The sequence below is a fragment of the Malaya genurostris genome, chromosome 3, assembly GCF_030247185.1.
Source record: "Malaya genurostris strain Urasoe2022 chromosome 3, Malgen_1.1, whole genome shotgun sequence".
In the NCBI taxonomy this organism is placed as follows: Eukaryota; Metazoa; Arthropoda; class Insecta; order Diptera; family Culicidae; genus Malaya; species Malaya genurostris.
In genome coordinates, this window is record NC_080572.1 from 263,977,622 (window position 1) to 263,991,995 (window position 14,374).

General features: G+C 37.6%; 1 protein-coding gene across 2 annotated transcripts in view; it reads left to right on the forward strand.

Moving 5' to 3' along the window:
* LOC131437372 (elongation of very long chain fatty acids protein 7-like) overlaps window positions 1-13,764 on the forward strand; it is a 64,565-nt gene extending 50,801 nt beyond the window's left edge. For both annotated transcript variants that reach the window (XM_058606657.1, XM_058606656.1), the window contains exons 5-6: window positions 2,246-2,382; window positions 12,386-13,764. In XM_058606657.1, coding sequence (XP_058462640.1) covers window positions 2,246-2,382; window positions 12,386-12,940 — 692 coding nt within the window. In that variant the 3' untranslated portion in view covers window positions 12,941-13,764. The remainder of the gene's footprint in view (window positions 1-2,245; window positions 2,383-12,385) is intronic.
* Window positions 13,765-14,374: the final 610 nt, after the last annotated feature.

Consider the following 14,374-nt stretch of genomic DNA (forward strand, 5'->3'; position numbering starts at 1 on the left):
GAATTTTCTTCCTTAAATCAGTTTCAAAATTTACTTCCTGGTTTATGTTTCTGAATTTAATTCCTGATTTCAGTTTCAAAATTTAATTTCCAAATTCATTTCCAGAATTCAGGCTCAGAACCTGCAAGCTGTAATTGAATTCCGACCTTGGGTTCTGGAACATGATTTTTGAAGGAAACACAGTTTCTTACTTCAGATTCGGAGTTCAAGTTGAAGAATCAGTACTAAATCCTGAATTCTAAAAATAAGTACAATTCTAGGGTTATAGAACTAAGTTCATGAACTGAGTTCTTGATCTGGATTCCGAACCTGAACTTCGCGACTAAATTTGAAGTCAGTTACAGTTTCCGAATTTAGTTTTTTGATTCAGTTCCAGATCCTGAATGTCCAGATTTTCCAGGTTGTAGATAAATAAAGACTGTCCCAGAAAGTATGGACGCACTTTGATTTCGCTGTAAATAATTCACAAGTTTTAAATATTCGAATATTTTTCGATATACTGATAATATTAGACTACAACAACAGAATATTATTCTCAACATTTGCTACTTAGCCATTGTAGACTAGCTGGCGCACCTTCTTGCGAACGTTCCTCATTAAATTCCGTACAGACTTCTTGGCGACAAGTTTTGACACTTTTTTCCAATCTTTTTCGAACTGTTGAATGGTTTCGGCTGCTGAGACGTGTTTCCTAAGATGTGCCTTCGTTAATGCCCAAAATTCTTCAAGTGGTCGAAGTTGTGGTCAAGTTGGTGGATTCATGTCTTTTGGGACGAAGGTGACAGTTTTGGTAGTATTTCATTCTACCGTTGATTTCGAGTAGTGGCAAGAAGCAAGATCTAGCCAGAAGACAACATGATCCTTGTGGCTTCGAATCATGGGTAGAAGTCGTTTTTGTAAACATTCCTTGATGTTTATTTCGCATTTTATTGAAGCAGTGGTGATGAAGGGTTTCGAAATCTAACCGCAGCTACAAATTGATTGTCAGACCATAGCTTTCTTACCAAATTTTTCAACTTCAATTGATGTGTCGAAGATTCAAACGTTCTTTAGCACGAAGAACATTTGACTTCGAAGAACTAAACTTCCCGAACTGAATCCTCCTTCTTTTGCTCGAACGCCTTCAGTATACGTTTATCCATCTTTTTCGGTTTATCCTCAAAGGTGTTACCCTCACCGAACTTCCTGATTGCATTTCGCACGGCTTTTTCACTTACTCCTTCCATTTTAGCTATCTTTCTCAGTGACAGTCCCCGTTCTATGCACCATTTGTACACAAATTTTCGACGTTGTTCTGCTGAAAGTCCACGCATTTCGAAACAAACTAATGAAAACGAATAAACAACTGCACTAGTGGTTAGAGAAGAGTGTAAACAACAGGACGCAGCCATAAAAATTGACAGATTCTGATCCATTGCGAAATGGCAGCGGTTTTTGGTTGCGTCCATACTTTCTGGGACAGTCTTTAAATGATGGCTAAACGCACTCAACAGTTTCGAACATTGGATAAATTTCACAAATGGAATAAATTTCAATATGCAATTTCAACTTTCATGAAGTCATAATTTAGTATAGATGACCTGTCTAGAAGCAAGGTAGTAGTAGAAGTTATGAAAATCATACAAACAGTCATGTCAGTTTTATTCGTATTCGCGTCCTCCAGGTATGTCCTTGACATTACAAACCCGCCTTTTTTGGGATGGTATTCTTCAAGAAATGGGCAAAATGTGTTGGATATGAGGGCCATTACTTTGAATGTAAAATATTGCGCAATCATTCTGAAATGTTAAATTATTTTTGTCATTGTCAGCTAGCTGACTGCTATTCTCTTTTATGACATTCTGAGATTTAAAAAAGTGTTTAATACTACCATAATTGCCTGCGGTTCGGCTCTGTATGGTCGGCAAGAGTAATTATGCAAAAATTCAATCGCGATTAAAAAGGGTTTGGTTTAGAATAGCTGAGCTAACAATGAACCCAAATGACGAAACTATGTTTGAAGTTGAAGTAAAAACACTTCAATTTATTTACTAATATTAAAATAAACACCTTCCCCAATTAGAGCGTGGAAACATTCGATTACCGAACCGCAACACTGTCAGGTATGTGTGTTAGCCACACCACCGAATCCCGTCGGACCAAATTTGCCGAGGGTGACCGCGGACGCCTAGCCGCAGTTTGTCGCCACTGACCACAAAGCAGCACATCGGAAAAATGTTACTAATTGAATTTATCTCTTTCGCAGGTGGCAACGCAACCTTTCCCAACATCATCAACAATTTCGTGCACGTGCTGATGTACTTCTATTATATGCTCTCCGCGATGGGACCCCGCTATCAGAAGTACCTCTGGTGGAAAAAGTACATGACCGAAGTTCAAATAGTAAGTATTTCTCACCAACGAAGGCGAATGTTCTAGACCTGGTCCGGACTTTCAGTAGCGAACACGCATAATAATGGCAGATCCATTTGCATAACTGCACGTTAATAACGAGAATTGTGCAAAATGTGGGACGCGGGCGCTTAATTCGGGAAAAATTGAACGGATGCCCCCCCACCGAGTGCTCCGTGTGATAAAATTGGCTCGATGTGAAAATGGCGTGGTTTTGGGATCAGAAATATTTCAGTGACAGTTTAATTGCAGCTCAGGACTTTGACCGGTCCTCCGGTCTCCGGTTTTGGGGGCGGGATAAAATATTTTTAAAAGCAATTGATAAATTATCGAAATCGATTAACATCATTATAACTTTCCATTAATTTAGACACTAATGATAATGGAATTACGGTAGTTACGACGGAAGCCCACTGTTGGTGATTTGATCTGATGCCTCAAACACCGGAAGCGGCCCGTTTACGAGCATCACGGGAGCTATTATCGTTCCGAACGATTATCGTAAACGGTTTCAGTGTGTTTATTTTGTCACTCGTATCAGTCCCTAAATTCTATGCATTTTCTATTGATACAGTTTCGAACGTGGAAATAAAATGTGATGACAGCACTGAATCAATGGTTTGGGACCGAGTCGACGCCGGAGGATCTCGACTGGGACAAAAAAATATATTGACATTCATTCGCTCCAAAAATATGGATGGGAAATTTGAAACAGATTTTGCAAATATTCGTTATTTTTTCCATTTTTAACTTTATTACCAACAAATCTGGCATAAACAATGATTATGGAGCAGATTTGAGTGCAACTGTTTTGCTTTACTCAGACAGAATCAATAAAGTGGAACGAATTCAGTTACGGTAGCTAGAGTTGAATAAACATCGAAAATTTCACTCGCTCTTAATGGAAGATTATGAAAAGAATAAATATTGTTGTTAACACTTTTTGCCTTCGGCTTCGGCGAGGATTGCACTCCTTTTTTGGCAGCTGCAGATCCCCTGCAATAAAAAAGTCAATAACACGTTTCATAACCTCGTAGGGACAGCACAATGTGTTTACTCGAAAGAAACGTAAGGTAAGGGCTCTCTATTTCATCTCATTTGTAAGGACGTTACCCTAAAACCCAGATTTAATCACTAAAATCACAACGATTCTTTCATATTTCTGCTTAATTCGTCTTGCCCCACTTTGGAAATTGATTCACATTCCTTGGAAATTAAAATAACATTTAAAAATCAGCTAAAAACACTTCTGATATGTTCACTACTGTGCTCCTAATTTCATTTCAAGGGTTTTATATTCATCCAATCTTTGGTCCTTTATTCATACCATAAATTAGCAATGGCGACAACAATCAAAACCAAAATATTGCACTATTGCACTCTCAGGTTCAAAATGTCATAATTTTCCTTAGAAAGGGTCTAATGACAACTATGAGACAACACACGATATTTTAAGAAACAGTTTGGAACGATTTCGACGTTTAACATTTTTTGAATAGTTTTTGTTACCTTTCATAATAAATTTAAAATTTTACTGTGCAGTTAATTTGGAGAATTTAAAACAAAAAAAAAAAGAATTGTTACTATTTAGGCATTAGTTCTTCTAAAAACAAAATGCAAAATCAGAGATGCCATTTGTACAGATTTATCTGTATGGTATAGATTACAGATTTTATACAGTTTTCTAAATTTAATACAGATTTGTAACGGGAGGGTCATATCGCCGAAAGCCATTTCGCCGAAAGTCGTTTCGCCGAATGCCATTTCGCCGAAAATCGTTTCGCCGATAGGGACATTTCGCCGAAAGGGTCATCTCGCCGAAAGGGTCATTTTGCCGAAAGGGTAATTTTGCCGTAAAGGTCATATCTCCTGCATGTTATGTCTCCTGTATAACTGATGTGGCCCAGCCACATAACCGAAGCTAAGATGGCTCGGCGGCATAAAGCCGCCGAGCCGACGCCAGCTGAGTCGACCGCCGACCCGCCGTCGGAAGCGGCGGCGTCTTGCATACAAACCTGTAACCGCCTCGTTTGTCCGGTCTACTCGAAGCTAGGTTTCTTTGCTTTAGTTAGGTCCGAACGAGCGGTAGCGAGGTCGGACAGCACATGAACTAAAACGATGTGGCGTAGCCGCATTAGTATTTTTTCATTTTCACTTAATAAACGGAAAATATCACCTACATTTGCCTGGTAGATACACCTATGCAATTTCTTCGATGCTTATTAGCTAATAGTCAACAAGTTTTCTTGGGAACTACTTTCTGAGGTTCATGAATCAATTTTTATTCAAGAGTACAACAATCAATCATTATTCAAGAAGTACAATGGTAGGTTAACAAAACGGGCTTTAACGCTATCATCTTTCGTTTGTCTTTAATTTAAATCAATTCTAATTACGATTTCAAGACGATTTCAGGATTCGGCGAAATGACCCTTTCGGGAAACGGCTTTCGACGAAATGGCATTCGGCGAAATGTCATTCGGCGAAATAACCCTTTCGGCGAAATGACTTTCGGCAAAACGGCTTTCGGCGAAATGGCTTTCGGCGAAATGACCCTGATCCATTTGTAACGGTTCATAAAAAGTGAGAAGTACAAAGTTAGACTTTTCTCTCTGAGTATCTGTTAGTATTTGATTACAGTACTTCTTTAAAAGCTAATTCATCAACGGACAAATCACATGTTGAAATGGAAATCTTTTGTGCAAATATTTGATGATGAACACTGATGAACATTTATATTAAAATTTTAAACCAATTTGAACTGATCATTTTATTAGTGAAAGCAGATAGAGCAGATACATCTTTTCTATGAAAGTATCTGGCATCTCGGTGCACAGTCGATGAAACACACACTTAACAGTGTTATGGTGACATATAGCGGAAAGAAACCAGTGCTACTAGATTTGACATAATGGTTATTTCATTAGTATTTAACACGCTCTTTCTGGTAATATTCGAAGCCAAAACAGTTTTATTGAAATATGAATATCAACAATATAATTAAACTAATGTCACGGATACCAAAAAAAAAAAATACTTGTTGATGATAATTTGAAGAAGGAAAACAATTTTTTTGTTACATTTTGAGAAAACAAATGAGATGAAAACAAAGCGCAGTCAAGTGGACTAAGAAATAGGGAGCCGTTGCTCTATGTCAAAATAATATTTTTTTTACTTCATACGTACCCAGATTGATGGATCAAAGTAAAAGGCACTGGTCTCGAAGCCCGTTGTCGTATGGTAAGAAGCACCGAAAATGGTAACTCGCGATACTTCGACCATAAAATGTTCCATCGGATTGGTACAATTGTTATATGGTCCAATTTTTTTTTTAGTCATGCACTATATTCTCGAAAACAAATTATATTCGGTTAGTGCATAGAATAATTCTGAAGCTGCTTATTAAATTGCTTTCAATTCGAAGATTAGATCAATTATGCTTAATACAATTGAAATATTTCATCAATCAAAACATGAATCACTAATATTGATGTTAAGCATTTACTATACTAAAGCTTGCTTCAGATAAAATTGGAACAAAGACAATTGCCTGTATTTCAGTTATTTATCATTGAATTCAAGATCTTTTTTTATACAAATGTAGAGTTTTCTTCATATTTTTAAGAAAAAATACGGATAAAATTATTCGTCACGGTTTCGAAGGATTTCTCGAATTTTTCCTGTAACATTGAAGACATTGACAACCTTTCCCTTTGTCTTATTCATGTTTGTCCAGTATTTCTCAATAGGGCAGAACTGGGGGCGGTTGAGTGGATTAAGGTTTTTCGGAACAAACTGGACCCCTTTCTCTGCATACCATTCTTGAACGACTTTGTTGTAATGGCAGATTGCCAAATCAGGCCAAAACATTACGGGATGGTCGTGGGATCGAATGAACGACAAAATTCGTTTTTGGAGACACTCTTCTTGGTATAGTTCCGATGTCATTTTCTTATTTGTAACGAAAACTTTCGTTTTTTATCACAGCTGCAAATGCCCAGCCAATCATAAATTTCCTTGCAAATTTGTCGATAGAACAAATTTAAATTTGGCTAAAACATCCCCTCGAGCCGTTGCCAAGTAAAATTTTTGACCTGGGATTTGCCCGAAGTCAGCCTTGACACAGGTTTCATCGTCCATCAGAAGACACCCGTCGAATTTTGACCACACTATTCTGTTTTATGGTCCGATTTGGCTGTTTGCTAGCTCGATACGACTTGATTCCTTCCTGGAGTCGAGTTCTCCTCACGGCACTATGGGCAGCACCGAATTTTCTGGTCAAATCACAGTCCGACAGATTAGGATTCCTCTTAATCGTCTTCAAAATCTTACCACGCAATTTCCGGTCGTCAGTTCCACTCCGATGATTGGCTTGAGGCTTCCGAATCGTCGTCAATGTTTCCTTCTACCATTTGATAACGCGCCATACGGTATTTCTGGGCAATTTCAGCTGTTTAGCTAGCCTAGATGCAAACCACAATGGATTTTCCAAATAACTGTGCACAATTTTTATCTTTTTTTTATATATAAAAAATAGATATAGAATTCGCTCAAACTTTAGAAAAATTTTCCAAGGCCCGTGGGCGCCAAGATCTTCCAAATCCGTCCACCAGGAGCGCCACAGTATCAGCAAAAGTTTATTCTAATTCTAAATGAAGCAAGCTTTATTTCTTGATTCCTTTGAAATATCAAGTTTTGCAATGACCGCCACGATATTTTCGACAATATTCTCGAAGTGTTAACACAAATAACCGATCATGTTTATTAGTAACACTATTTCGAAACGTTTTCAATGAATTTCTCAGGGAAAATTAGTGAATGAAGTCAGGATTAAGCTATTCGTCTCCAAAAATAGATTTGACAAAATTTTCATCATGTTTTGTGAAAAGGAGAGGGATCTTATCCGATTCCGTTTCAGCACGCAGTGGCAGGCCCGAAGCAGTTGTACGTAACGGTTACACAGAACAGTGTCAAAACTACATAAGATGGAGGTTAAATCCGGGCAAAATGAACGACAATAATAACAATACATAAACTGTACTGGATGACCGGAAATAGAACATGTGCAAGCTTGCCATAGCTGGCAAGATTCTGCAGACGAGAAAGATATCCTGCCGCATGATCCCGCACTTATTTAGAAATAAAAAGACTGACGCAAGCGCATTTCGAATACATGTTTGGTTAGATTCATTATTATGCGCTAGAGAACAGAATGATTATCCGATAATGGACTGAAGTCGTTCTTCAAAGCGGCTTCAATGTTTTGGAATTTAGTAGATTTCCGAAATACCTTTTTACCTTTCTCATATAGAAAGGCTATGTAATCGCTGTGAAAACCGACTTTACAACCGAGGCCCGGAGGGCAGAGTGTCATATATCATTTGACTCAGTTCGTCGAATTCACAAAATGTCTGTGTTTGTATGCGTGTGTGTGACAAATAATGTCACTCAATTTTCTTGGAGATGGCTGAACCGATTTTAACAAATTTATATTCAAATGAAAGGTCTTAAGGTCCCAAATAAAGTTCCTGAGTTTCATTTGGCTCCGACTTCCGGTTCCGGAATTACAGAGTGATATGCACCAAAAAAGGAAAAAAAAACTAGTCACACACGTTTCTCAGAGATGGCTGAACCGATTTTCACAAATTTAGATTCGAATGACAATTTACACAAGCTAAGAAGCAAATAAATAGTCTTAAAATTGCCCGACTTCCGGTTCCGGTATTACAGTGCGGTTAGTGAAATTTTTTCAATTTCATGAGTAGTTTTTCACAAGCGATGCCTAAACGAGGTGCACATTTTTATAAAACTAGCTGCTACATTCTTCTAGTTGGCAAATCTAGTTAGTTAGTGAATATATAAAACTACTGTGGGGCTACTAGTCCCCGGTTCCATCTTCCGAAAGCACCGATAATAGTTCAGAAAATCTCCAAAAACGGAACTCACTTCGATTTCTCAGCAACGGTTAAGCCGATTTTTACCAATCATGATTCAAATTAAAGCTCTCCTTGTCTTAAAATATACTGTGCAGTTTCATCCAGATCCGACTTCCGGCTCCGAAATTATAGAGCGATTAGGTTCAAAACATTCAAATCGTCATTCAAAATGACGATGTAAAACTAGTACGCGACGGTACGTGTGACTTTGCTCCGTTCGCAGTGTGCTTTGTTCAATTTCGTATAGCGTGCAGGGTTGCCACATTAAAATTGGCTTTCTCATATAGAAAGTTTATGCAATCACTTGAAAAAATGACAAGCGAAAATTGGCTCAGAGGATTAAGTGTTGTATATCATTCGACACAGTTCGTCGAGCTGAGCAATGTAAGTATCTGTGCGTGTATGTGTGTGAGTATGTGTTAAATAATGTCACTCAAAAAAATAAAATATCTTGTAGTCCCATAAGTTGCTATTGACTTTCACACCGTCATTTAGAGCGACGATGCAAAAAAAGGGTAAAATTCTTCTTGATTACCCGTCGGATGAATTTTATTTCTTACTAATAGTACTGTTGTTGTGTCGTTTAGTTCTACTATGTCATGAATTTTGTTGAATTTTAATTACTAAGACCAGAATGGTTTCACGTAGACAAAATCGCCGATTTTTTGGCAAATAGATCTCTAGTTAAATACATACACCCCCTACAAAGTGCAAATAAAACAGTATAATGAATTCCCAACACATCAGCATCAGGGATTACATGACAAAGATTTTATATACGCGGTATAACAAGGGAAGTAGAAAAAAGCAACTTTTGTCAATGGCATCTATTTTTTTTTTCAAATTGAATTACTATCGGGCTATCGGAGGATGCTTCCGAGGTGGTAACCCTACAAGTTGGTGACTTTATTGATATTCATTGGAAGTCCACGTAACAAGATTATTTTCGAAACGAATTTGATTGGTAGATACCGAAAACGATGGTTTAGGTGGCTCCGAAATCCAAGATGGCGACTTTCGGTTTGATGAAATTACACAGTGTAATTGATATCCCTTGAAAACCATTGAAATAAGAATATTTTGGGAACGGATTAGATACCAATAAACGATGTTTAAGCACGTTCCCAGATTCAATTTGGTGATTTCGAGGAATATCAAGGTCAAGGAATACGGTAAGTGTTTCCAAGGAATACCAATAAACCAGAAACCGCCATCTTGAATTTCGAAACGACCCCAAAAATTGTTTTCCGGTACCTATTCATCAAATTCGTTCCAAAAGTACCCATATTGTAAGGGTTTTCAAGGAACATGAGTAAACCGGAAATCGCCATCTCGGAATCCAGAATCACTTCAAATATCGTTTTCCAACATCTACTCATTAAACCCATTCCGAAAATATTGAAATTGTAGGGGTTTCCCGGAAATATCAATAAACCGGAAGTCGCGATCTTGGAATGTGACATTACCCCAAACATCATATTCTTGCAACTACTCTTTACATATGCTCGGGGGTTACTACATTCATTACACAAAAGGTTTTTCACGAAATGAATTCCAAATAACGTGATTTTTTACGAACTAGCGCGATTTACGAACCTCCGTTTAGTTTGTAAATGGAGGTTTGGGTATAACGCAGAATTCTAAAGCTATCGTCGTGAGAAGACTTTAGTTTTCCATTAACGATTTCAAACTTCATTCTCTGTCAGTTACTCGTCATATTCATTCTCAAATAGGCATATTATTAAGTTCTACAATGTTTAGAATTCAAAACTCAAACAAATAACTTCAACCATGGATTCAGACAGTATTGTACGCTTTGATTGTAGCGTCTCTGGGCAATATTTGATGTTACCAAAACGTGGAATCAATCTTGAGCTGTAAGTGTACAATCAAAGGATTTGTCGTCATATTGTGATCAAAATTGACTCGCATTGAATCGGAAAAAAACTATTTTTTTAAATATTACATTCCTTTATTATCACCTTCAAATAGGCTCCTTTTGAACCAATACTGGCATTCCAGCCGTCAATCCAGTTTTCCATATTCTAGTCAAAGGCCTCAGCCGGGATGGCCTTCAGTTCCTCCAGCGAATTACTTTTTTATTTCCTCGATCGAGTCATGGCCAGTAGTGGTAAAGCATCGATTCCGAACACGCAAAACGTGTTCGTTCCTAACCAAAAAGCGATCCACCATCGCGAGTATAAATTTTCCGATACCATCGTTCGAGTCAGCATCGCCGAAAAAAAAAGCGATGCTTTAGTTTGTGAGCCTATCGTTACTAGTATGGTCATGAACATCCGATTCGAGTACTATAGGCTGTTGCTTCGGATGAACCGAACTTTTTCAGCTACAGCTGGTCTGTAGAGTGTCTGGATAGTTCAGCAGAGTATGGTTATTTTGAACATTTCCAGCAAGAGTGGAGTGGCTTAATATAGAAAATTGTAAATATTTTGACTTTTCGAAATTCTATGTTTAACTAATTGGTGAATCAATAGTAAACAAAATTAATTTTTTTGCATATTTTTGGCGGGCTTTCAGTGATTATATATGGAAAATTGTGAAATTTTGGACTACTTCCAAGTCGGTGATCCATTGATTGATGAATCAATAGAAGTTCGAATTAAATAATTTTGCGTACTTTATGTGAATGTAGGTAGAGTGACTCAATGTGAACAATTGCACATTTTTAAACTATTGCAAACCTGATACTCTACTGATTAGTTAATCAATAGCACTTCGATTCGGATAATTTTGGGCATTTCCAACGAGCGTAGGGTGGCGCAATATGAAAATTTGTAAATATTTTGACTTTTGCTGATTTTATATTCCATTTAATAGTGATAGTTTTGACATTTTCGACAACCGTAGGGAGGAGGTATTTGGAAAATTTTAAAATTTTATTTATTTTTTATGTTCAATGTTGATTCAATGTTCTATTAATTGGTGAATCAAAAGCAGTTCCAATAGTCCAATAGGACATTTCCATCAAGCGTAGTGTGGTAATATTTGAAAAAACGTTAGTATTTGAATTTGCAAATCCGATGCTTTTGATTGGGGATTGAAATAAATTCGAATATGATAATGTTGGACGTTTTCAGTAGGCGTAGAGTGGCTTTATATAAAAATATGGGAATATTTTACCTTTTGCTAATTCAATGTTTAATTGATAGCAATTGGAATATTTGAATTTCAAGCATTTTTTCGGTAATAACGCAGCTTTATATGAGAAATTGTGAATTGTTTTGGCAAATTGGATGCTGTATTTTGCATATTTTGGCTAGGAAAACATTTTTGAACAAATATGTACAGAGCATTGGTGTTCGGTTCCCACTTTACCACTACTGGTATGGAATTGGAAATAGTATAAAAATTTCTATTTTCCATATTAAGCCATCCAGCACTCGTTGAAAATACCCAAAATTAACTAACTTTAATCGCAATTAATGCACTAATGAATATAGCATCGAACATGCAAAAGTCAAAATGTTTATATTGAACCACCCTAAGCCGCTCGCTAAAAACGTCCAAAATCATCAAATTTTACCTGCTCATTAATGATGATTCGCTCATCAATTGAACATTAAAACAGCATCAAAATATTTTCAAATTTTTATATTAAACCCCCCTGCGATCGCTGAAAATGTTCAACATTATCTAATTTGACCTGCTATTGATTCACCAGTCAATAGAACATCGAATTGACATTAGTCAAAATATTTTCCATATACAGGTACCTTACGCTCGTTGAAAATGTCTGAAATAACTCAATTTAATTAGCTATTGACTCGCTAATTTATTAAACATCGAATTTGAAAAGCTAAAAAAAATTCCTTTTTCCTATTGAGCCACTCTACGTTTACTGAAAATGTTCAAATTATAGTCAAAAAGTTTACAAATTTTGCATATTCAGCCACCATACTATTTTTATTGTTATTGATTCTATATCCAAAAACCATAAAATTTGCAAAAGATCAAAAACTTACCATATCGAGCCACTCTCCGCACACTGATAATGTCCAAAATAATGCCCTTAACAAAGTTCTTTCTTGTATTTTCAGATTCAGTTTATTCTCTGCATCGGTCACTGCATCAACGCCCTGGTCACGGGCTGTCCGTTTTCCCGCTTTGTGTCCACGCTACTGCTAATCAACGCTTCGATCTTTCTGACACTGTTCATGAATTTCTACATTAAAAGCTACAATCGACGACCGTCGGCAAATGCGGATGCAATCGTTGAACCCGCCGGTACCGATCTGGCCATCACCGAGAAGACTTCCAAGGTGGAGGATCTTCCGACGGTTGCCGAAACCGTGGAGCATCCCAAACTTCAGGAGGTCAATAATAATTCGATCGATTTGATGGAATCGCCGGTGGAACTGTCGAGTAAGGGCCTGGCTCCTCCCACGGCTAACGGGGACATTGTTAGCACGCTGGAAGAGCAGTCCGACAGTTTCGGCGAGAACGGGTTGCTGTCAGAAGAAGGGGTCATCCTTGCCAACCCTAGCGTTGCCGCTGCGACAACTGTACTGCCAAAAGATGTGATAGATACGGTCGAGGGACTTCGCCAGCGAATACTAAGTCCGGAGGAGCTCAACGGTTTCGTTGCGGAATAGAATATAGCAATAGCAGCTTGTAGTAATATGTAATAGTAGCGGAAGTGGTGTTTGCAACACTTCCTTGCATTAGCTTCTAGGTTGATAGTTCAATCATGACAAGAAGAAACCAAAATCGTCGTTTGTAAGGAAAGCAATATCATCGAAGCCAAGGTGATTTACAGGGATACTCCGTAACAAGTTGTAAATTGCTATTGATTGTTCGATCATCGGCTTTCTATTTGTCAACAACGCGCGTATGCACACATACATCCCGAAGTTTCATTACCCGTTTAACCATAAACAAAGCAGGCCATAACCTAACACTGATTGCAGTTATCATGGTGCAATATCTCCCCAAGCCTACGTTGGCACATTTCCGAAATGATAAAAAAAAACCTATGGTACTTCTAGTCTGTAATGATTTTTCTTCTTTTTAGATTAGTTTCCAGAACATTTCGAATCGTTTGCTTAACATTTTATTTTATCCAATCCATTGTCACATCGCGTGAATGAGAATTTTCGTTTTACGGTTTGTTTGTTGCGTATCTTATCGAAAGAAGTTAGTTTTTAAAACGATTGATTTCTCGTTACCTAACGTTGGACATATACATATCTCAACATGTAGGAATGCGATGCACAAGACTGAACTGTGTAGGTCGGAGTCTTTCGATGCGAAAAAGTGAAAGACAGACAGCCAACTACCGTGCAAAGTCGGATGCAGCAAAAACGTTCAATAGCTAGTAGCTTAGTGATAACTCTTTACTGTCCGTAGGATAAGTGGAATTTAGTTAAGCGATTGTAGTAGCAATAATCTGAGCGTACGTAAAATATTTGAACTGTGACCGTGTGAATTTCTGTTTTATTTTTGTAGTGATCAATATTTGCCCTGCTATGGAGTGCTAATGGATAGCATTAAAATGGTGCGTTTCCAACGTAAACCGCTCGAGAAGGCTGGCACAAAAAAAATTTGAAATCTATATTCCGTCTAAAAGTAAGTTTCCAGCAATTTAAAAAAGATGGCGCCACCAGTATATTTCGAACAGAAATGTCATATTTCATATATCGCAAAGAAAGCTGGAACATCAGTCAACATCATAGTATCATTGCCAGTGTGTACTACTGTGAGCAAAAAATAGTAAGACTTTGTTCACAGTTTAAAAATTGTTTATTTATTCTTCCAAATCTATTTCGTCCCTCTCAAAGCAATTCCCCTCGGCCCAAATACACTTGTGCCAATGTTTTTTTCCAATCTTCGAAACAGTTGGTAAAGTTAATTGCAGGAATAGCCTTCAATGCGCGTAGCGATTCACGTTTTATCTCTTCAGTCAACGGTTTCCCCGGAGTAGCCAAAAGTCACACGGAGCTTACTCAGGCGAATACGGTGAATGCGGAACGATATTGATTGGATTTTTGGCAAAAAAATCATGAAGAATCAATGCAGCACCATCCTCG